This window comes from Mytilus galloprovincialis, chromosome 7 (genome assembly GCF_965363235.1).
Source record: "Mytilus galloprovincialis chromosome 7, xbMytGall1.hap1.1, whole genome shotgun sequence".
Classification (NCBI taxonomy): domain Eukaryota; kingdom Metazoa; phylum Mollusca; class Bivalvia; order Mytilida; family Mytilidae; genus Mytilus; species Mytilus galloprovincialis.
The window spans coordinates 29,286,746-29,310,366 of NC_134844.1; the positions used below are offsets into that span (position 1 = coordinate 29,286,746).

General features: G+C 31.3%; 1 protein-coding gene across 8 annotated transcripts in view; it reads left to right on the forward strand.

Annotated features, from left to right (window-relative positions):
* The window catches only part of LOC143082716 (ras association domain-containing protein 10-like), a 39,176-nt gene extending 17,347 nt beyond the window's left edge, over positions 1–21,829 (forward strand). For 3 of the 8 annotated variants that reach the window (XM_076258541.1, XM_076258543.1, XM_076258540.1), the window contains exons 2-3: positions 8,294–8,413; positions 19,507–21,829. In XM_076258541.1, coding sequence (XP_076114656.1) covers positions 19,507–21,039 — 1,533 coding nt within the window. In that variant the 5' untranslated portion in view covers positions 8,294–8,413 and the 3' untranslated portion in view covers positions 21,040–21,829. Of the gene's footprint in view, positions 1–4,771; positions 4,891–8,293; positions 8,414–13,469; positions 13,678–15,123; positions 15,241–15,322; positions 15,452–17,154; positions 17,334–19,506 lie in introns of those variants that run through there. The other 5 variants (XM_076258542.1, XM_076258544.1, XM_076258546.1 and 2 more) reach the window with 5 other exon arrangements.
* Positions 21,830–23,621: the final 1,792 nt, after the last annotated feature.

Consider the following 23,621-nt stretch of genomic DNA (forward strand, 5'->3'; position numbering starts at 1 on the left):
TTGTTTGTAACAAAATAGAGTTTTGTTCCCTTCCTTTAATTTCATAATCCAAAACATTCAGTAGTTCTTAGATTGTTATATCGATAATACAATCGTTTCAACCCTAATTGTTTCGCAAAGAAAAATCAGAAAAGGAACATGCACAATGTAAAAAATGCATTTTAATGACGTACGTCATAAAGGTTATTAATAATATGCTTTAAAGCTTCAAACTTTTACTTAAACTGCAACATATTTACATAGATACAGAATATGGATTTTGATTATTTCTTATAGAGGTGATACTAATAATCTTTTGAAATGTTTACCATTGTTAACCACTACAAAGGTTAACTATAAAATAGAATTATGGACACCTTGACTTATCCTGTCCAGCAGTAAAACCGAGAGGTTGTCCATTTGGTTGTACGGGTTATTTAAGTACAAAGACACGTCCGATTGAAATTAGACGTTAATTGTAGAGGATGAAACTGTATACCATAAAGCCCTCTGACATTACATTTTCCCCGCGGTTGGTACATGTATGGCCTGTATGCTGCAAGGTAACATTTCTGGTCATATCCAACACAATTCCGATCTTTGTCAAGTGGGGATAAAAATCTCCAGCTCATTGTCTAGGTATACTAACGATTCACTTTCGTTGTTTTCGTCTTGAATATATATGAAATATTTGTCAAAAGACGTTAATTATAGTAAAGCAAACAACTATCTTAATTCAATCAATCATCGTTTTTAAAAATAGGATTCGAAAGAATAGAATTGACATTAATATTTATTGATTGAGAAAGAGATAGATTTTTTTCTACTTGACCTTTAATTCATTGGAGTGTCGTAACAAGAAAAATGAATGAAATATTTTTCAATCATTATGTCAAAAATACGTTTAAGATAGGGTTCTCATTAGAGAGAAAATAAGGTAATGTTTACGCAAACATTATACGACTTAAAAGCTCAAATGCATTGAATGGAAAATTACCTATATATTACATATAGATTATGAAAAATTTGTAACAGTGGATGACGCTCCTTCTTAAAATTTAAATTCTTAAAGGAAGTGGATCAAACGATTACAGAAGTCATTACATCAAACATTATCTAATAATGCGAAAATTATCAAATTATTAGAAAATTGTTGACAATTTTATAATGTTGCCTTTTCTTCAGTCACATACACTGTGCGTCTTATCTAAGTGAAGAAATGTTGAGTCATTGTCTGAAAAGAGCCAGGATTGCATAATTCAAAAACTATCAATGGGAAAATATTAGATAAAGAAAATGTTTCATTAATTGCTGAAATATCAAATAATAAGTAAAAGAAAAATACAAATTGACAAAAATCTTAGACAGTACAACAGAACCACCTGCACCTGACTTCTCCGTGGACACAGACCTTCAAACAAAGACAATGAACGAGATTTGAACAACCAGGCCTGGTAAATGCACATAAAAAGTTGTGAGATTAAACCAGTTTATGTGTGCACACTGATTTCCTCTCTATTTGCCTGTCTAGACAATATGTCAGTTAAGTAAAACACAACAAAAACCCTGTACCGTTAAGCTATTCCTAACTGAATGTAATCCTGCACAGTTAAGCTATACCTAACTGGATGTAATCCTGTACAGTTAAGCTATACCCAATTGGATGTAATCCTGTACAGTTAAGCTATACCTAACTGGATGTAATCCTGTACAGTTAAGCTATACCTAACTGGATGTAAACACAGTACAGTTAAGCTATACCTAACTGGATGTTATCCTGTACAGTTAAGCAATACCTAACTGGATGACTATTCATCTTGAACGAGACAAATTATTTTAAATTCATGGTCAAAATGGTCTTGTACTAAGTGAGAGTAGCTAAAGCAGCCTAAACTTTTACTATGATTATTTCAATTATGCAAAATTGGTATTATAAGCAATGCATAGCATGCATTTTATTACTAAGACTTTTTATTATATATTTCAGGAACAATTAATGAAAATGTTTAACACATACGAATTCCAGTTTAGCTATTGTGATTTCAAAATTTATATATAATTCAAAGAGGCAACCGATACTGTTTCTTGTACTCGACATGTGTTACGTTCAGATTTCATTAAAATTTACATAGTCAAGAATAACGTGTTTCCAAATTAAAACCTGGATGATATGCATCATTTAATCTGTATTTGCATTTGTATGACATCTTATTTTCTCTAACCTGATTAAGCCAATATCTGCATGCTAATACTCCTTATATTTATGACTGTTGGCTGTTAAAAAACCCGATTGCTTAAAATGTTTAGACAGCATGGTATACGTTATCATATATCTTGCATATTGGGTGACCGAGGTAACATTATCTCAGTAGAAAACAAGAGTCTCTTGCACTTATTTTTTGGGAGTTCTTTATGTGAACAATTGTAAAGTATCTGTCCCTATCAAATAAACTATCAAATATATCATCTTTCTATGCAAACTTCTTCGCTGTAATTCCCACCAATACACACTTGTTCAAGTCTTCTTCATGTAGATAGTTTTTCGTCCTATCACTTGATATTCAGTAAACAAGCAATAAATAAATAGAAAACAAGGAAAATAGAACAATTCACTAGTCCAAAAGATTCCAAAATTCAATCTATTTTACTGGGGAAGAGCTTTCACATAATGAAAAATAAGATTCTTAATGTACACATACATAAACTTGAATGTGCATTTTAAAAGTGTGAATCTGTATATAAATCTAATACCATCGCTTAAATTTAACAAAATATCAAATCCGTACCCTTTAAACATTGAAATTTAAATGTGATTTATCTCCTTTTTTACTATAAAATGACAGGTGTGAATTTATAATCATTTGTATTTTATATCAAGGCGTTACGTTAAAACATTTTAAATAAGCGCTACATTGCAGCATGGCCGATAAAACTCCAATGAATATCCTGTAAACATATTTTCTATACCATGAATTTAATACTACTTTAATACTCCTTCGATTTATAAAAGATGTAATACGCGAGCATGTTTCAGTATACTAATACATCTGATTAGAGTTATTGTGGACGTACATGTAGTTGGCAGAATTTGTTTTATGCTGATAAGAACTACAGGTACTACTAGTAAATGATTTAGTTCTTTTTTAGAACGTATAAATGTAAGGACAAAATGAACCTAAATATGATGCATGATACACAGAGTATCGAAAATAACAAATAAAATTTACAGTTAAATTTTTTTAATATTCTGCAAGTATCATGCAGATATTACAGCATATATATTTGAAAGAAATTCGTTAGTGCATACTGGACTGAATGCGCAACTTGCTTTTTATGGCAAAGTTTGGATATACTTGAAAGTTTAGGGTGAAGATTATTCACTAGTTCAGACAGTTACATATCCTCGTAAGGATTTCACTATACAAATTGATTTAGAAAAGCGCTTCTGATGTAGAAAATTTATAAAGTGTTATATTCATTTTAATATTTAATCTATTCTTAATCATTCTAGAGAGTTGATGCCCCTCATGTATAACTGGATTATCGTGCTCGAGATTATCTCATGCAGACAAACAACATTTTTTGCCGTTTGTATCAGTGTTATACTGAAACGTCGTAACTATAATAGATATAATAAACAATAATTATTGCCAAAAAAAAATAAATAATATTTCTTACATGTAAAAGGTTTGTTAAATAAAGTCATTTGTATGTCAAAGCAATTCACATAATGTGCGATAAAATGTTTAGAAGAAAGAATTGATTATCATACTTATTATATATATATATATATACACGAGTCTAAATTGAAAACTACGTTCAAACCTAAGATTGCGTTGGATAAAAAATCGCAGTTTTTATACGTGTGCATGTAAAACAAATTTCGTTATAGAAGGGTCCAAAAACAGCATAAACAACATTTTCTAAAAGACCTAAAAAGTGAAAAAAGTATATTTAAACAAAACACATTTGACTAACAGGTCGAACAACTGATGTTCTTTAACCCAGGTGACTGCCATTGGCGATTGCCAAATAAAATTGATCACAAGATGTAACAAAATGGATCTTAATATAAATTTAATACTAAACAGAAAAAAATTAACTTGTGGCCGCGATGTTATGCCACAAACATACGGTGTCAATATTTTTTTAGTACACCAGATATATATATACAGTTTTACTTCTAGGAGCAATCGTACTGTTCTGCCCTTTATCCCTTTTGATACGTTACATAATTTATTTAATTTGTTGGCATGAAATATTTGCTACTGGACCTGGACGTTATGTGAATGACACTCAATCAATTAAGAAATTAATAATTAACCCTGACATCGGACAAACATTATATTTTCTGTCAGATTTTTTTTCCCATCCAGTTTTCATCTCTCTAAATACCAATTAGAATTATCTAATTATAACACAAAACTGTATGAATGTTCGAGAGGTCCATGATACATATCTAAATACGTCATTGACTTTTACACGTTATGGAAAGGACATAAGTTGAATGGCTGTTTCAATCAACTTGATGATGTATATTTTATGTATGTAATACTATACTCCTCAATTTATTCTTTTAAATATTGATCGAGGTAAGCAAAGTTTTTTATGTCAATGTATTCATAGCATATTTAAGTACAAAAACGGCTCTAACTATATGCTACTATAAGGTTTAAAGTTGTTGATCGCCCCAGTATTTGTTTTATAATTCAAACAAGTTAAATATACCTGTGATTCGATTGGATAACCGAACATTCATCTTCGATAGCGAGAGATCCTTGGTAGAACATACTATTATAGACGGTTATGTTTTAAATTATGTGAAGTTTATGTAGCGATAAAATAAATAAGTATACTTATTTACATTTTTATGTCGTTTCTATACTAATTGGATTTATATTTAGGGCCAAGGTAAGTCAATTATTATTGAATTAATTAATGCAAATTTAGTTGGAATGTACATTTCAAATCACTGGAACTTGATCGTCAATACAGTAAATGTGTCGTTAAAGGAGAAAACATTGTACGCATCAAGCATTTATTAAAATTATAGGGAAGTAAATGGATTGAGCGGTATATAAGTTTCATGTATGAAGGAAGCTTTTAATTTTATATTCACGTTGAAAGGTAGGCTTTCGTTTTAATTTCTTTTTTTGGAAAATATAATTTGTCCGATCTGAGTTACTAAAATGAATTGTTTACTATAAAAGATACTTTTTGTTGAAAGACACGTTCTTTGAATTTCAATGTTTTGTCCGTCCATGTTATTCACCAACTGCAGTGGCGGATCCAGAAATTTTCTTAAGTGGGGGCCCACTGACTGCCTAAGAGGGAGCCCGCTCTAGTCTCGCTTAAGTGATTCCCTATATAAGCAACCAAATTTTTTTCCAAAAAAGGGGGGCCTGGGCCCCCTGACCCCCCTTAAATCCGCCTCTGAACTGCATGTTCTTTATATATTGGAATTGTGTCTATTGCCTGTTTGTCTTACATATATAGCAGAGATCTTGGGAGTTCATACCTGCACTCCCTTATGGTGCTACATATACAGAAATTGCATAGTCTTTTAACATGCCAACCTATAAATGTTTCTTTTTTTGAGCCCCCTATCAAAATTCTGGATCATAGTTAAACTAAATTGAATGTTATTTTTCTCGAGTAATCAAATTTAAAAATAAATACAGGTCTAATATTCCTTTCTAATTTAACATACATGTATACCGAATACCAAACCCGATAAATGGCTAGAAACATGTGAGAAATCTTTGATTTGTTTGTCAAACTACAGCATTTGTTTACAAAACTTTGTGCATTATAGGAAAACTTGTCACTTTCGTAATAAGAAATTAATGAGAATGACTAGACTGATTGTGTCAGTATAAGAAATTATCAGCCGATTTGGTCCAGATTTACTGTATACGTACGGACTATGTATATCTCAAATTCATACAACTTTCCAATTCTCAAGTCCTCGTGGGTATTTAACCAAGATTTTAAAAGGTCTTAATTGTGTATTACGTTCAAATATATTATTCTTTATCTATAAAGTTTACTTTAATTTGCCTCAGTTTACTTATGTGAAGTAGCATAATCTATATATTAATAAGGAAATTGGAAAGCATATTTGTACAAGAAATCACTAAGCTAACATTACATTTTAGATTTTAGAACCTAAGTACTAATCGATGGGAGTTTGAACTATCAAATAAATGTCTTGTACGATTCCAATTGAGGTCTGCGGTAGTCAAATCAAAATATTATTGGGCGAAAGAACAGTAAATATTGGCCACGGCGAGATTGATTTTTGAATTTGGTAAATTATACAAGATTTGTTTGTAGTTCATGGTCTTCAATGGTTTAACATTGATAACATTAAATAGTTACGGTCACTTATGATACAATTAATTCTGAAATGATAAAAATGTGAACCATTTCCGCGACGAAGCACGCAATTCATAGAGGTATATCTGAATTCATTTTGATTTACCTTAAATAACACGAAGAAGAAAAAAAGCACGAACAACAATTTTGAATACATAAACAAATAAAGTGTAGTGACATGAATTCATGTTTATAGCATTTAACATCTCTAAATATGACTTCAGTTGTATATAATGACTAACGAATTTGACATTTCATTTCATATGTTTTACAAACAACTGCAATATTGTAAACTGAAGTTAGCAAACATTCTAATAGTATCATAGAAGCCAGATCTTTAAAGAAAGCGTTCGTTTCTGTAGACAGCACTGCATTATATTTTTCTTAATATAAATAAGAAGATGTGATTTGATTGCCAAATGAAACAAACTCTCCACAAGAGACCAAATGACACAGAAATTAACAACTATAGGTCACCATACGGCCTTCAACAATGAGCAGAGCCCATATCACATAGTCAACTATAAAAAGGCCCTGAAATGACAATGTAAAACGGCGGCAAACGAGAAAACTAACGGCATAATGTATGTACAAAAAATGAACGCAAAACAAATATGTAACACATAAACAATCGAAAACCACTGAATTACAGGCTTCTGACGGGACAGGCACATACAAAGTTCTATATACATGCATATTTTACAGTTGAGGGGTCGCCGAAGCCCACCTCCGTGTGTGTGATTTTCTCGCTGTGTTGAACACCCATTGGTATACTTGGGCTGTTGTCTGCTCTTTGTTAGGATTGTTGTCACGTTGACACATTCCCCGTCTCCATTCTTAATTTTATATTTATTTTATACTTATTCTTATATCATACGTCGTTTTAAGTCGATGTCAATAAGATAACGCATGATAACTTATACATGATATTTGATTAGTGCCGGGTTGTTTTGATAAGTATATATGAGGCCAATATGACAGTTATTTTAGAACAAGCACATTGAAAAAGTAGTGAACAGATCGATTATAGGTGCCAACTCTCTTATGTGAATTTGACTATATTCTCTCTATGTTACCGTTGGTCAAAAAGCTTTTTTTAAATATCCAAGAACCCGCATTGATACAGTGCAATCTAAATTCTTTCTTTTTTTTTATTCAGCATCGGATTTCAAATATATGTGACTGGTCGTTTCTGATGAAGCCCTAATTTGATAAAGTGTCTTTTTTATTTCATTTTCAAGGTTTGAAAATAAATTATTTAGGCACATTCTATACAGTATGACATGTTAAGTCAGACCAGACAGTTTGTATTGCAACAATATCTATACGGGACCTGTTGTGACAGAGAAGTATGTGCCTAAACATAGCATATACCAAAAGCATATTAATTAGCCTCTACTTTCTTGGTCAAATATGTCCATAAAGATAAATGGAGGAGAGACTTTATATACATGATATACATTATGTTTTCGTTAGTGGAACCATCTTGTCATAGACTCTCAGAGTGTCACTTAAATGTTTATATTTTATTTTGATACGTAATGACAATGTAAAGTTTAAATGAAATGTCTCTTGTAACTATCAAATTAATGTAGCTATGCCCATCGTTGGTGAGTTCTTGATTGGTGTATAAAAATTATAACTATATCTGTACCTCATACCTTAGAATAAAGCTTGGTGCCAGGGGGAGGGTATAGAGATCTCAAATATACTGTTTATATTGAATGTAATGCATCTCAGAATTTTGAAACCATCTGTAATTTTAATGAAACTGCGATGACAGGTGATGTAATTCTATAAATGGTATCATGTCAATGAACGACTAATTTATATCTTCTTAGTTCATAAGTTCATTAATTTAACATTTTACAACATTTATTAACGTGTAAAGTTCAATAGATATACATCGAGAAATAACAGTTCTTTTATATTTCAGGGCACAACAATGCTGTGAGCTGTGCGAAAATTAGGCTTTGAGCTTTGAGATAAGAATGCTGTGAACTGTGCATCTTAGAGATATTGGACAATTAGTAAAACAAATAATACTCTGCTTCAGGTGAGATGATTTTTTTTTATCTTTTCAATTTTCTGTTATACACATTATTGTATTGATCATGTAGAACCATTAATCTTGAACTGTTTCTGCTTTTATCTCATTGACACATTCCTTTTTTCCATTCTCAAATTTATTGAAGATCGTGGATCTATGCGAAATAATGCAAAATACCAGTCGACAATTGTTCCGTAAAGTGCTTTTCTATAATGCCAACATAACTTGTTCATATAGTATCACCTGCATCTAACAATGCATCAATTATTTGGCTTTTAATTACAAGCTGTAATTATGCACCATAATGCATTTCCTATTGAAGGTGACACAATTAAGATGCAAATTTCTCTTCGTTTGTGATTCAAATTGTCACGTGACTTTGATAAATGAGATAAATCTGTCTGAATACCATCGACTTTATGGATAAATGCAAACTCGATGCAGCATTATAGAAAATAGAATTGTTTAATGTAACAGGACCGGATATAGTTTTCTATTAAGGAAACAGGGGGTGGAAAGTTAAATAGTTAAAACCCAACTTATTGTTAGTCTTGTTAACGTTTTCGAATGATCATTCTATAGATAAAATCTTAGATATGAAAATACGAATATCTGGTATGATTTCCTATGAGATAAGTCTTTAGTCCAACAAATGTTAGCAACTATAGGTCACAGTACGGCCTTCGTTAAGTTTATTATTGGTATATGAGACAAGATTTATCCACTATTAATATATGCCATTAGATAAGAAATACGTAAGTTTATTTTCAGAGATATCTAATTCGAAATACATGGATGTATCAGTTGCATATAAAACAATAATCTATTTCAATAAGTCAGCACACTGATTTAGGTACATTGAATTTCAGAAATGGGTATATCGGTTACCTATATACTTAACAATCACCTGTTTCAAGTTACATGTAGCAGTGCACAATGCTTCATTCAAACCCTCTATCATTTCTTGAACCGTCGTCATTGTTTAGACGTTTAAAGCTCTTAAAAGTGAGTTTCATGAAGACAAAAAAAACCTACTTTTGTTGGATACAAAGAAGTGGAAGGTTTTCATGATCGAGTGCAAACATCGTTATCCTTTGGGTATAGACGCATTGATGAACTGCACAACTGTTGTGTAACATAAGATGTTTAAAGGACAGATCCTGCAAATGATTAACAAAACTGATCATTATCTTATCAGATAATTTGCACCTAACATCCTAATTTTGTTAGAGGTTAAATGCAGAACAATAGAAAATGCTAATAAAGGTGTTACAAGATCTGATAAGAGAGATTTTTTGCGTTGTAGGTCACGCAAAAATTTCTTTGATGAATACTTAAATATTGTTGTAGTTGGCTGGAATGTACTGCAGTAAGAACAAACCCATCGTGGTATATAGTAAACAATGCAACAAAGTAAATAACGCCAATAAGTCACTGGAATGCCCTGTATTTGTTTTATCTGTAGGTTCATTTAAATCTTAAAACTCTAACAAAGATTCACTGTGTCGTCGATATATGCGCCCATATTTTTCAAAAGTATATTCGAAATTTAGTTATACAAATGTTCACATAGGCTAGTTGAAAGCATTATTTGTTTGAATCAATTTTTAAGACTTCCAGTACTAATATAGAAATAGGTCTTATTGCGTTTACCCTCTGACAAATATTTCTTGATAGCAACTATATTATTCACTATGTGTGTCTTTGAGAGATATGGGCTTTATCTATAAATCACCGAATCGTTACGCAACAAAAACATAATATTAACATTAATAACCAAACAGACAATAACATGGCATTACAAAACCTTTGTATTAAAAATTGACGAAAGAAACTCAAGGGTTAAAATTTACAATTAAATGAATGAGCTTCTTGATTTTGAGAATTTTGCGAGACAATAAACGGGATCAGCCTTTCTAGAAAACATTATACTAAAAAGAAGTATGACAATTAGTATGAACATTATCTCTACCAACAGAGATGTGTTTGCCAATAAGTTATATTTTATAGATGTGTTTGAGCTTTTGATTTTGCCATTTGATTAGGGACTTTCCGTTTTGAAATTCCTCGGAGTTCAGTATTTTTGTGATTCTACTATTTATAATGTGTAATCCATACAGACCACTACCATCGACCAACGATTAAACTGTTAGGTTAAAACAAGTAATTCTAGTCATATTATCACCAATTAATATCAATTACATGACAAAAATTAAACCAACAATGATAAATTTCCACTCCTTACAAAAAATAAACAAGACACCCAGCCTGCGGACACCGACACAAAAACTGATTATCCGGATCCGTTTTATTCAGTGAGAGAAATCATAGCATGTCTGTTAAAATGTCATCATTAATAATTTAAGATGATTAAATGGAAACTGTCACTTTGGGTCGTAAGAAATTAATTTCTACGTTGACAAACCGACAAACCGAACATCAAAGCAGGTAAAATAGATTTTCTGTAAAAAGATTTCAAGAGACCGATTATTGTTATTTTATTGGATTATAAATAAACTAAACGGGTTAATTGCGACTATTCTAATTTTGATATGGATAAGAATAAATAGTAATTTATAACTGAAAATGACATGTACATGCAAAAAATAAATTCTTTGAAGAAATAGTGTCAAACGTAATTGATTAGAAGCAATGAATTTCAAATGCATTTATTTGTAATCAAATTTCTAGTGCAATTTTCTACTTTTTCACAACTTTTATCACTATAATTTTGCAAACTAATAGGTTTTATTTCGAAAGGAGGAGAAGATGGGTAGTGTTTACACCTTTAAAATAATTAAAAAAAAATCAACAATGCAGGCATGTAATTTATCTAGAAGTAAAGAATTTTTGTAACTGCATACAGAACACGTCGCGTGTTCGTCCAAGGCAACGGAAACGGACTGTGTTGTAATATAATGGCCATATAAGTAATAAAAATGAAAGAATTGGCGCCATGGTTACGTAAGGAACATTTGGATCCCATTTCTTTAGAGGTCCTCAGTTCAAATAGTTTGTTCGATAATAATAGACAAGAAACTCTCCAATATATGTCTAAGGACTGCTAAGTACATACTTATTCGTGGATTTTATGACTTTCAAAGTTAACATTCTGACACGAATTTTTCATTCATAGTTACAAATTTTCTTATGCAATGAAACTTTATGTGGATTTAGAATTTGAAGTTTAAAGGTTGGGCGACACTTGGACTATTAATGTTTACTTGGACCATCGATCACCATCTTAAGCAGTTTTGTTGACATGTTTATGTCTTTTCCAATCTATTTGATGATAAAGTAACTTGTATAACAGGGAACTTTAATGTATACCAGCCATGTAATAGCCTTGTTTTTTTATGTCTTTGGCAACCAACATCTGTATTAGGAAGTTATAATTTTTACCCATCTTTTTAAAGTTGGATTAAGTACATATTTTTAAAAAGAAATGTGTATTAAAGAAATAAAAAAATATGTCCGGAACCTATTACAACCGGCTATACGATACAGAATTTTTTTTATTGCTGAAGGCCGTACGATTGCATTAAGTTGATTACTACAGTACTACATTTTAACTCTCTTGGATAGTTGTATCTTAATTCTTATAGTACTTACTGTATACTCTTGCCTGCTATACATATAGTTCATTAATTTGTTACTTTGCCCTGACGTTTCAACCTATTGCAGTTTCACTCAATTCTTATTTATACAAAACTTAAAATAACTGATAGTATATGACTAACAAAGTCATCTTAATGCAATGCTTTTATAAGTAGCGGAGTGTTGTGAAAAGGCAAGAACAAAAGGTCTCAAATGTAATATTCTTTGTTTTCTTATTTAAACGAATATACTATTAGTTATTTATAAAATTTACTTGCTGAACTTTCACATATGAAGATTTATAACGAAGCATAGATGGTGTCACTTCTGAGTACAGGTGTCAGGTTTTTACAATTAAAGTAACTTGACAACTATAGCTAGACACTTTTAATTAATGTAATGTCAATCTCTTATTGTCTCTCTTTAGGAACCTTTATAATAGCTGTACTTCTCAGTTTCCGATGCAGTCTTGATATCTGCTAAGAAACCAAACAACATAAAATACAATGCATTTTGAAAAGCATGTAAACACTTGAGTTGCAAGGACTTATATTGCCCTACTTAAAGTTTGCAAATATACATTTCAAACCCCATATATCAAACAGCGATTCGAAACTGCATGTTTGGCTAAATGATTGACTTCCTTATACCAACTTGTAAATGACTGAATACCTTTAACTTGTAAGAAATTTCTTCAGACGTTTATCTTGTATATTGAATTATATTTTTATAAGATTCCACTTATAAAATTTATGGCATGAAAAATGTTGTTGGTCTTTTCAAATTGTTAAAGCAAAATTGATTTATAACCTAATTTCATAACTAGGTGCCATAAAAAGGCAGTGAAAACACAATTTTATATCCGTATAATTATATAAAATTTTATGGAATAATAAATAAGAGTGTGCGTTTTATCATTACATAATAATATTGCACTTTGCTGCTCCAACATCGTCTGTTATCTTTTGAGTATTCCCCCATTATAATAATTAAAACAATATAAAAAAGTAATAGGTGCAGGAAAGTTGACATTTTAAGAGTATTTTAACTTGATAAATTCAATTCACATGGATGTTTTTTTACGTGTCTGATAAAAATACGTATTTTATCGTAGTTCAATAATTGTTTTAAACTGAGCACATGAACTTTTGCTTTGCTCAAATTATACGTAAAATTAATGAACCTTTGTTCGTCGCTCAAAAACATAATGGTCGAATAACATGGAGTATAAGACTATCAAAGCATACAAATACCAAAACTATTTTCATTACCTACGAATAATTAACTTTTGTCTGGAATAAGTAGGTACAATAAAAGCAATAATATTTACTCGTGTTCTGTTGTTTACAGACTATAAATGAAGATTAGGAAACAATTGAATGGAAAGGGAAACGTATACGCCCTCAAGATTAATTTAAACATTATAACTACAAATACTTGGTCAATCATAGCGGTTCTTTTTAACAAATAAGATCAAGATAGGATCGCTCAGATCGTTGTTATCGATTGATCCGATCACTTTGATTGATACGGTAGTTCTATTACCTTCAGGCATTCACAAGCAATTGCAAGTCTAACTTCGGGAAGTGCATTTCTTAAAAGTTGTTTGAAGGAGATAGGTTTACTTGGAATTCTGTGCATATCTTCCCAATTTAATTTGGAATACAAATTAGGTAAGATTTTATTTTTTATATAGAGGTTTAATTGGAATTCTGCGCAATTCTTCCCAATTTAATTTGGAAGTACAAAATTAGGTAAGGATATTTTATTCATAGAATAATGCATAATATTTGATTTACATCTGCGCTGCATCCTTGATCATGTTTGTCTGTTTTATGCCGAGTTCAGGCCCTTGTTTACATTATCTTTCGCTTTGTCATGCCATGCACGTTGACATGAAAGAAGTTTTGAAAACACAACAGAAGAACTTAATAGATCAGCCCTGTACCATCAAATCTGAAGGAGATATTGACTATAATAGATAGGTTATAACAAAACAAAGTAAATAAGTAAATATTGTCAAAGTAATCTTCGTAGTTCGCATTGTTCTTGGGAACAAAATCATGTTTGTTTAACGCCGCCTCCTATTGCGTCTGAAATCTTTTTTGTGTCTGTGCATTGAATCGAGTGCACCAGGATAATTACGTATACATGGACATAAACAATTAAATATATATTTAAATTTTAGAATATAAGATAGAAAAATAATACAACTACATATTTTCGTCAAGGATCTGTTTGAAGTTGTATATCTGATTTAACTATTTTTGATATCAAATGTTGTATTTTCTTTTGTAATTGAATTCAAGACGTATAGTATTTCATCTTTAACTGGACTACGGTTCATATATACAACTCGATTATTTTCTTCTTTTGTGTTGCTGAATTAAAACCGTTTCTCTCTAACATGATATATGTTTGCAAGTCAGTGCAGTGTGAAGTTTCCTTTTGACTATGTCTTCTATTTAAGATATATAAACTTTTAACATTAAATTTATCATACTTATATTGCTTGCACAAATGAATTTTAAGTTTTATGCAAACTTATTTTTGAAAATCACTGAACTATATGGATTTAAAGCATTTTACCATAAAATGATCTACATTTGACAACTCTGTGTCATTGACCAGAGAATTTTTTTTTTCGCATTTTAGCTTAATAGAACGCTATTATTGTTGATAAAAAACTATAAAAGTCACAAATATATAATAGCCTCAGGTAGCAGATACTTATCTCTGCAAGCAAATAGTCTTCGAACACCTGAGACAATGGGCGCATTAAACATAATCCTTAAACTTCTGATGTACATCATCTGCGTGTCAATGTAGAAGCAAAAATATTATTGTCTAAACTTGTAAACCTAAATTACCGTTGACACCCGAATACAATAGGAAGGAAGTGTAGTATATCTCGGTGTTTATCTATTGTTTTGTTAAGTTAATAACTTAATCTGTTATTTTTGATACCTTTATTAAAGATAAATTACATATCGGGTCATCTTTCGGGTAATCACAATAAAGGTTATGGAAAAATCCTTCGTCATTATTTAGATTAGGTATACTATCGGTGTGAAATGGTCCTATTGTTAAACCATAGGTAGGTGAGATAAAATTTCTTATTATCTGAAAAAGTCAAGTCTTTGTACAAAGGTGAAAGAATTGTCACAATGCCTTAGAATCGATCTCGGACCTACGGCGAACTTAGATATGGGGCCAATTAACCTTTATATACCAAGGTAAATATTACAATGTATGTTTAGACAGGTTAAGAAATAAGTAATGAGAAGTTTTGTCATCAAGTATTTACCAGCATCTGCGGACAAACTGTCGAATATTTGTGTGGTAGAAAAAACACATGGTAGTCTATAAAGTATTTAGCCGCATGCATAAAACCTTGTACACATAAAATATATTCCAAATACTGAGATTTTAAGGAAGCAAATGCAGGTAAATAATTTTAAAGTAAAACATTTTGACAATTTACAAGTAAATCGAATGCACCATGTAAACTCTTGGTTACATCTTCAATATAACTGCGGTAGATCTATATTCAGTGACACGGCAGGAGAACATCAAACTGTTAAAAATTCTATAATAATGATAGTTTGATATCTAAAAACTAAATACGTATACAAGTAAAAAATATAACTACGCCTTTATGTATAATATTAAGTATACTTTGTGCACTAGAGTATACATACGGAGCGACTGAATTTGCCATACCCGTTTTAACGCTAGTTGCACGTCAATTGTATTATTTATTAGCACAGAGATTTCATGCAAGGTGTTTAATCTTTGTATGCAAAACAAGATTAAATTCTTTTCTTATTTCTTTATGGTAAACCACAGAAGAACAATTTCATGGATTATCTAAGTAACTTTATAAGCAAATGAGGTTTTTATATTTTAACGATTCATCGACCTTAATCTAAATATTATGAATTATTTTTTTTCAAATAAATACTTACCAAAGTCAAAATCGGATTAAAATCTAGGTTTAGATTGAGAGGCTTTGGAGATATAGTGATTAGGAGCGGTTAAATTAATGCTAGTTGATCCCTTAAATGCATAATGAATTTTATAGATAAGACATTCATTTTTAGTTAAAAGAGTGATGGATTTTTATACCCACTACTTGGGTATATGTTACTACAGTCCTATTTTCTGTCATTCTTTTTTTTTTTTGCCGAAATCCATAATTTGTTCAGAAGTTATTTGCTATGTCTGTAAATATTGATCTTGTTATTTTTTTATTTGCATGTATATTATTTTAAGTAAGCTACAGATTGAGTTCGCGTTTGGTTCGGGTGACTTCCATTTTACAAAGTTATAACCTTAGAATTTTGACGGGGAAACGAAAGCGTCAATGTCTTCTACATATGTATTTCTACATATGGCCTTCTATACTTAAAGTGGTAAAATATTCATGTATATTTTTCTAGACGATTGTTTCTGCATCTTTTTCGACTTTTCCACGGTAAACAAATATTAAGATGTTCATGTCATTAGTTCAATACAGTAAAGCTAGTTGAAGATTTCATGAAAACGGTTTAGCCAGTCGAAAGCCAAGAAATAGACAATAATTTTCCTTTAAAGGTGAGTGTCCACATTCCTCAGTTCTTCCATTGTCGAGTACATTGTCTACATAGCGGAATGTGGACAGAAAACTTTGAAGGGTAATTATCGTCATTGTAAAATTATATCATAATTTAATTCAGTACTATTTAATAATTTTTCAGGAGTTTCATTTGTAAACAGTAATTTATTATAGCATTCAATAGACTTATTGACTCCCTGTCTGGTTGTATACTTAAAAATTTCATTATAACCAATAAAACCAAATTTGCTTTCGATTTTATCAACAAATATATCTACAATTTGAATAAAGTTGCAATTTTGTAACTTAGTTATGAACTTTGTTATTAGAAAATTAAAATCTGATAACAAATTTGTTTCAATATATTTTTTTGTTGATGGATATCTAATTTTTCTATTAAACCAAATAGCTATATACTACATTTTAAAAGAAACAGATTATTAATGCAATAAATATATGTCATGCTTTATGCCAAATTTGACATAAATCCCACAGGCAAATTGTGTTACCCATTCAAAATTACCAATCATCTATGTCTGTTGTTGAAGAGTCTCACTCGATTAAACAGTCTGTGATGTAAGAGATCTATAAGTTACCGTGTGCAGGCATGCATCGCACACGAACAAATCTTTATACTGTTTGGAAAGCGAACATTCACCTTGGACTTAAACTTGTTTAAGGTTAAGTTTTGGCATCTCCAATTAGTACGGTTTAGAAAGACTAGTTTTTCAGGTAAGACCATTTTAATGTGAAACTTTGATAAATATCAGTTGTAGGTTTAAAAAAGTAATTTTTCAACCAAAACGCGTCACTTTTTGGGCCTTGGCATCTACCGGATATTTAACCACTAAATAGCGCTGCATTATTTACAAATTCCTATGAAACCCCCACGTAAATGATATTATTGGAGTATAATTGCCTTAATAATTAATTGTTAAGTTTCAGATTTCGTCTATATTATCCTGTTTTTGAACATGAAAGTGACACTAGTAATATGGTAATATTCTACATATAGGGCGACTATATGGTGTAGTTTGACAAGTCTTTTCTATTCTAATGCATAATAATGATTATATGCAGAGTTTGTAATTAAATTTGATACATTAATGACTATAGAAATTAAACACCGTTATATAATTCAAAGTGGCATAATGTTTCTAGACTTGTCAATATTTGGCGTATAAGTAGGTAAAGAGAGCAAATATTTGTCAAAAGGAAGTTCCCGCAACTGAAAATAATCTTTCTGTATTTCTGTTGAAAATTAAGACGTGCATGTCTTTGTTCTCATTTGTTAAGTTTATACAGAACCAACAATTTAATGGATATCATGAATTAAACATTTAATTCTTGTTAAAAAAGTAAGATTAAATGTTTTTTTTTGTATAATTTTTTTTTCTAAATCAGATTTTGTTCGTACATACATTTCGGTAGTTCTGGATATGCCTTTAATATTGACTGATGATCATAAAAAGGACTAACATACAACTAACATAGTCACAGTGTACAATGCGTCGGCAAAAGTATACATAAGCCCTCTCTTCTCAGATCGATTGTACTCTTAAAATCTTAGGGTTTGTAAGAACTTAAAAAAATCCAGTATTGCTCAATTAAAGTCCTGTTCAATTGACCTTTTAAATATTTACTAATCTAAATTTAATCATGCTTGTATTCCACCGAAATGTATTACCGAGTTCTCAAACAGAAAAGTTATTTCACTTTAATTTGAATAAACTCAAGAGTCTATTGTATACAGAAAAATCATCGTAAGATGATTATTTAAAGTTCAACTTTTAATAAATTGAAATCTAGAAAGATAAACAATTTGTTACGTATATGAACAGATTAAGAAACCTCAAAATAAGAGAAGAATTATTTTCCTTGAATAAAAGTTTTTAAATATACATAACAGTATATTGTTTGTGACATTTGAGATTGTCCATTGTGCCAAAGTATTTTCTCAGGTGTGGAGATTTTCAACTCGAAAAGCAACATAAAAGTTTATTTTAATGAAGCCCTCCTCCGTTGATAATTATAGACACTCTCATTTATTGAAATATTTCATTTTGTCGTGTACTCATGTATGGTAGGATACGATTTAGGAAATTATTTAACTGGATTTTACCAAAGTAAGACGTGAATAGTTTAATTTATATTATTGGGTTTCTTTTGGCTATATTTAGGAATCAAAAATAAGGGGAAAAAGTAATTACGTGAAACAGCATTTTGAAAAATATGTATCTTTTGATCGGAAAAATGTTTAGTGAACATTGCAGGCAAAAAATATATATAAATTAAATTTCCGAATGTTTTTCGTAATCATTTCTTGTTTACCTAATTTATCAGTGAAACAGCTGTGTAACATGTATCCGTATTTATACAGGTCTGTATCTCATACAATCCGAACAAAACAGCATACAAATACATGTATTGAAAGCACTCTATACAAATAAACAGTATTGAATTTGGCATAAAAGAATTAGCTGTGCTTTTGACAGGCAAAAAGTGAACATCATAGTGTAATCTTTACTTAATATTGAATAGTTAACGCTTAACGGTATACATGCCAAATCATACCATTACCTTATTATTTGCTAATGTTTATTTTTACAGCTTTGTGAAGAATTGATTGTGTAGCTTAACTTCTACAATTCAAGTGCATCGTTTATTTCATAATGTTCACACGTAGTTTTCTCACACAAAATGACTTTTAAATATAATACGCCAGGTATAATCCAGTTTCGAGAAAAGCATATGGTTTGCATCGGACGATAAAGTCTTAGTCTTAAAAATATATAACCACTAATGATCATATATATCTAGTATGCATAACTACTAGAATAAACTTCTCCACAGAGTCCGACATTATTTTTAACATATATATAACAATGATTTGTATCTTTTACAGATGGACAGCACAGAGGCGGTTACCGAAATACCAGTGTGGTTTACTGGAACTCAGCGCTGGGTGACTGGTTTGACTAAACGTACAACGTGCGATGATGTCATTTATGCGCTTCTCTACAATGACGGAAAACACGAAGACGAAAGAACAGACAAATATACAATTTATGAGAGATGGAGAGATGTCGAAAGACCGTTACAAGGACGAACAAAAATTCTAAAAATATGGAAGGCTTGGGATGAAGAACAGAGAAATGTTCAACTTTCAATGAGACACGTTGACGAATTTGATGAATACGGTGAATTCCTACACGCTAGAAGGCACCGGCGGCGATCGCGTCACAAAACTCGCGATGGACATAGTAGTCACCCGAAAGAAAGCACCCATAAACACAAGTCCTCCAATAGGTTGAAATCAATAGACGATTTAGCAAAAACTGTGATAAAACAAGAACGAAAACTACACGATATGGGATATAGATTGGAAGGAATAGATAAGGAAATAGAACTATACGAAACAAACGTGCATCAGACACGAATGCAAACAAATGGCACGGATTATGTTCAAGATGCTTATTTAAAAGGAGGTTTGGAGGATAGCATGGACGAATTTCTTCGAAAGATTGGCCCAGATAGTTTAGAAATGTATATTGAATTTTGTGAACGAGTTCTTCAATTAGAATCCAAAATCAAAAAGGAGAATTCTATAGTTCAGGAATTATCCTACCAAATTAACGAAGAAGCTTCCTTCAATCAAGCGTTTTGTGGTGCCGATAATGTTTTTGAGAAAGAGTTCTGCAACAGTGAACTTGAAACAGAACTCTCGAGTTTACAGGCCGAACTTAATAGAATTGTATCTGCTAATATGATGCAGAAATATGAGGCAGCTGAAATTGCTCGTGAAATAGACACGTGTGATAAAGTATTATCAGATAAACAAAAGACAATTCAAACACTTCAAAAGGAACTGGAAATACTAGACCGATTTGAAAATGAAAACAAAGTTTCGAGTGAAGTGCAAGAATATAGGGCAGCCGATTTACCTTCGAACTCTTCTGCAGACTATGTAAACATAGAAACTATAACAATGGTGCCTAGTCAGGATTATGCTTTAACTTCCAGTGCATCCGGTGTTTCGGGTCAAACAAATGATCCTTTTAAAAAGAGTTTCATTGACAACGACGATACATTTTCGATCGACACAGACAATACATCCAACGATTCCCAATTTGGGTATAGCAAAGAAAGTACACCTAAAAATGGACACCGGAGGAATTGTTTGTTTATTCCGCATGGCAAAATGTTTGACGATAGTTTAATTAGTGAAAGAATTAAATCTGAGATTTATTCTTATAAGTCTAGATCAGAATGTCACTTAAAAAATGATGGTTTTGTAAGTGCTACAATGAACAACAATTCCCGTTCAGATTGTTGTGCCAAAGTTGTTGACGACGATTCAAATTCCGATACAGGACTAAGTTCTATGCATAGCGACGATGCCACAACGCCGTACAATTTTCTAGAAACTCTAGTATAAACATTCTATGCACAGTGACGATACCACAACGCCATACAATTTTCTAGAAACACTAGTATAAACATTGACCAAGGTTTACTCAAAAGATGATTAATTATGTGGAGTTGCACTCCAAATTCTATCAGTACACACAAAGGGACATCTTTTTTGGAAAAGGTTGTAATCATGTCATGAGATATTTAAATGTGCTGCAAATGTTTGGATATTAAGCCAATTTTTAGAATAGACTGAAACACATTTTTGGGGGTATTTTCGCAATAAATGAGGTATGTCTACCTCTGTTGCAAATATCCGGATATTTTATGATTATACATGGTTTGTAATAATCGAGATAATTTTGATTTTCTTTTTACTTTAAATTTGAGAGGAATGTGAACGAAATTTACTGTGACAAGCATACGTACATGTACGTGTTGATTCACAGCGATTCAGAGTCTTCATTGACATTTAAATTATAACTGAATTACATTCAAACTCAATATGACAAAAACTTGATGCGTTAGAATTATATACATTTAGACGCATATTAGATGTAGACGAAAATTTTGCAAAGTTCAGCATTAATACTCACACGTGTAAGCAACGATTATAGCATTCAGTACCTCGTGTTAGCACCATTTGTGTTCAGTTTCTTTCGAACTTCCTAACTGAATGTGTATTCATACTCGTAATTTGAAATGTTCTTTCTTTTATCTTTTTTCCTCTTTTTCTCCTCCTGTTATCTTATCAGATATTTAAACTTGTTGATATTTGTGCATATACAAGAATTAAATCGTTTATAAGAAATATACTTGTTCTTAAGCATTATTTTAAAACACAAACGTAGTCATTTAATTACGTAAGCTTTACAGAGACTATTTTGAGACCACTAACCCTTTAACTGTGCGGCGTATTTTCTAGTCAATAATAATAATAAAAAAAAGAGTATGTGGCATGATTGTAAATGAGACAACTATTCGTCCAAGTGTTAGATTATCATTCTACCTTGCAGACATTTACTAATATTACAAAAAAGCAAGAAGGTACAACAATAAAACAAAACAACGATTCGACGAAATACAGGTAGTAAATCACCATGAGAAAAACAAGCAACTATATGTTTCAAAAACAATACAGTAACTAAAAATGCTACACAAATCCAACATACTACCGGTAGATGATCCAGGTGCTCTGAAAAGGTAAACAGTTCCATTACATCTGGTTTTGGCCGTCATGTTGCTCATTCAATGAGAAATTAAAATTTAGGTGGTACTAGTAAGAGGCATTTTTACCGGGCATGAAATCAGATCAAAACATTCGAAGAGATACTTGTACAACTTTACCATTCAGGATCCTAACATCAATAAGCTCCATTGACTACTACGGTTCTTTATTACAGTGGCATACTTTGTGGATATTTATATATTTGGGGATTTTCAACACATATATAACATATCTACCCAACGATAGCACATACATCAGATGCAAATTTCAGTGTATACACGACACTACAGTAATCTCAAAATAAAAGTTTGTTAGTCATTCCATTTTCATTTACGAAATCAGCATCGTGATTCTGTTGCTGATACAAACAATTTAAAATGGCTGAGTCCTCCGGGTGTCAAAACACAACTGTCACGTCTTCTATGCCTCCTTACCCTGACATCTTTTCTGAAGATTCCAAAATAACTGATGGAATAGAATATGACATTCTTAAGAGACCATGGACACCAATGCATTCTAATGAAACTGAACATGTATCTACCTTTCGTCGATCATTTGATAGCAGAGTTGAATACAAGACTTCTGACAGCAGAGCCACGTTATGTCGCACAAAAGTTAATCCAAAAAAACATTGACCAACTTACTTTAGCTGTTGGGGACATAATCTTTAATGAAATGCAGATGATGCCCACGTTACAAAAGACGAATTTCAAGATCGAAATTCGGAGATGGTTAACAAAATGGACTGGATATTTTGATAACATTCCTAACAAGCTGCAGGAAACGTTAAATGTTATAAACCAAGGATACCCGGGAATCTTTCAGATACTTAATGTATTTGCATGTATGCCGGTCTCGACGGCAACGCGGGCAGAAGGGTTCTTTAGTACCATGAGAAGAGTGAAGACCTAGTTGAGAAATACAATGAAAACGAATCGTTTATCTGGACTTGGTCTTTTGAACATATACTAAGAAAACAAAATTAAAACAGACACGGTTTTGGACATCTTTAGTAGAAAAAAGAAAGGAAATGGGCATTGATTTTTCATAATTAACTTTGAGAGAGAAAAAAAGCTGAAAAACACTGCTTGTTCACTCATAAAATAAAACAAAGATATGTGTCTAATTCGAATTTTTATTTATGTATTATCTCAATAAGAAAAATACCATTTAATTTGCACAGTGTTGGCTTAGAAATTAGTTTGTTTTCTAATGTAAAGTGGGTTCAGCATGATTAGGTAACAAATAAAATATACCTAATCAAGCCATTTTAACCCACTACACATAAGAAAAGAAAAAACAAATTGTTAAGCCCAACAGTACTGTTTTTTTTTTTTTTTTTTTCTCTGATTATTTATTTCCAAAGTTGACTTGTTTCT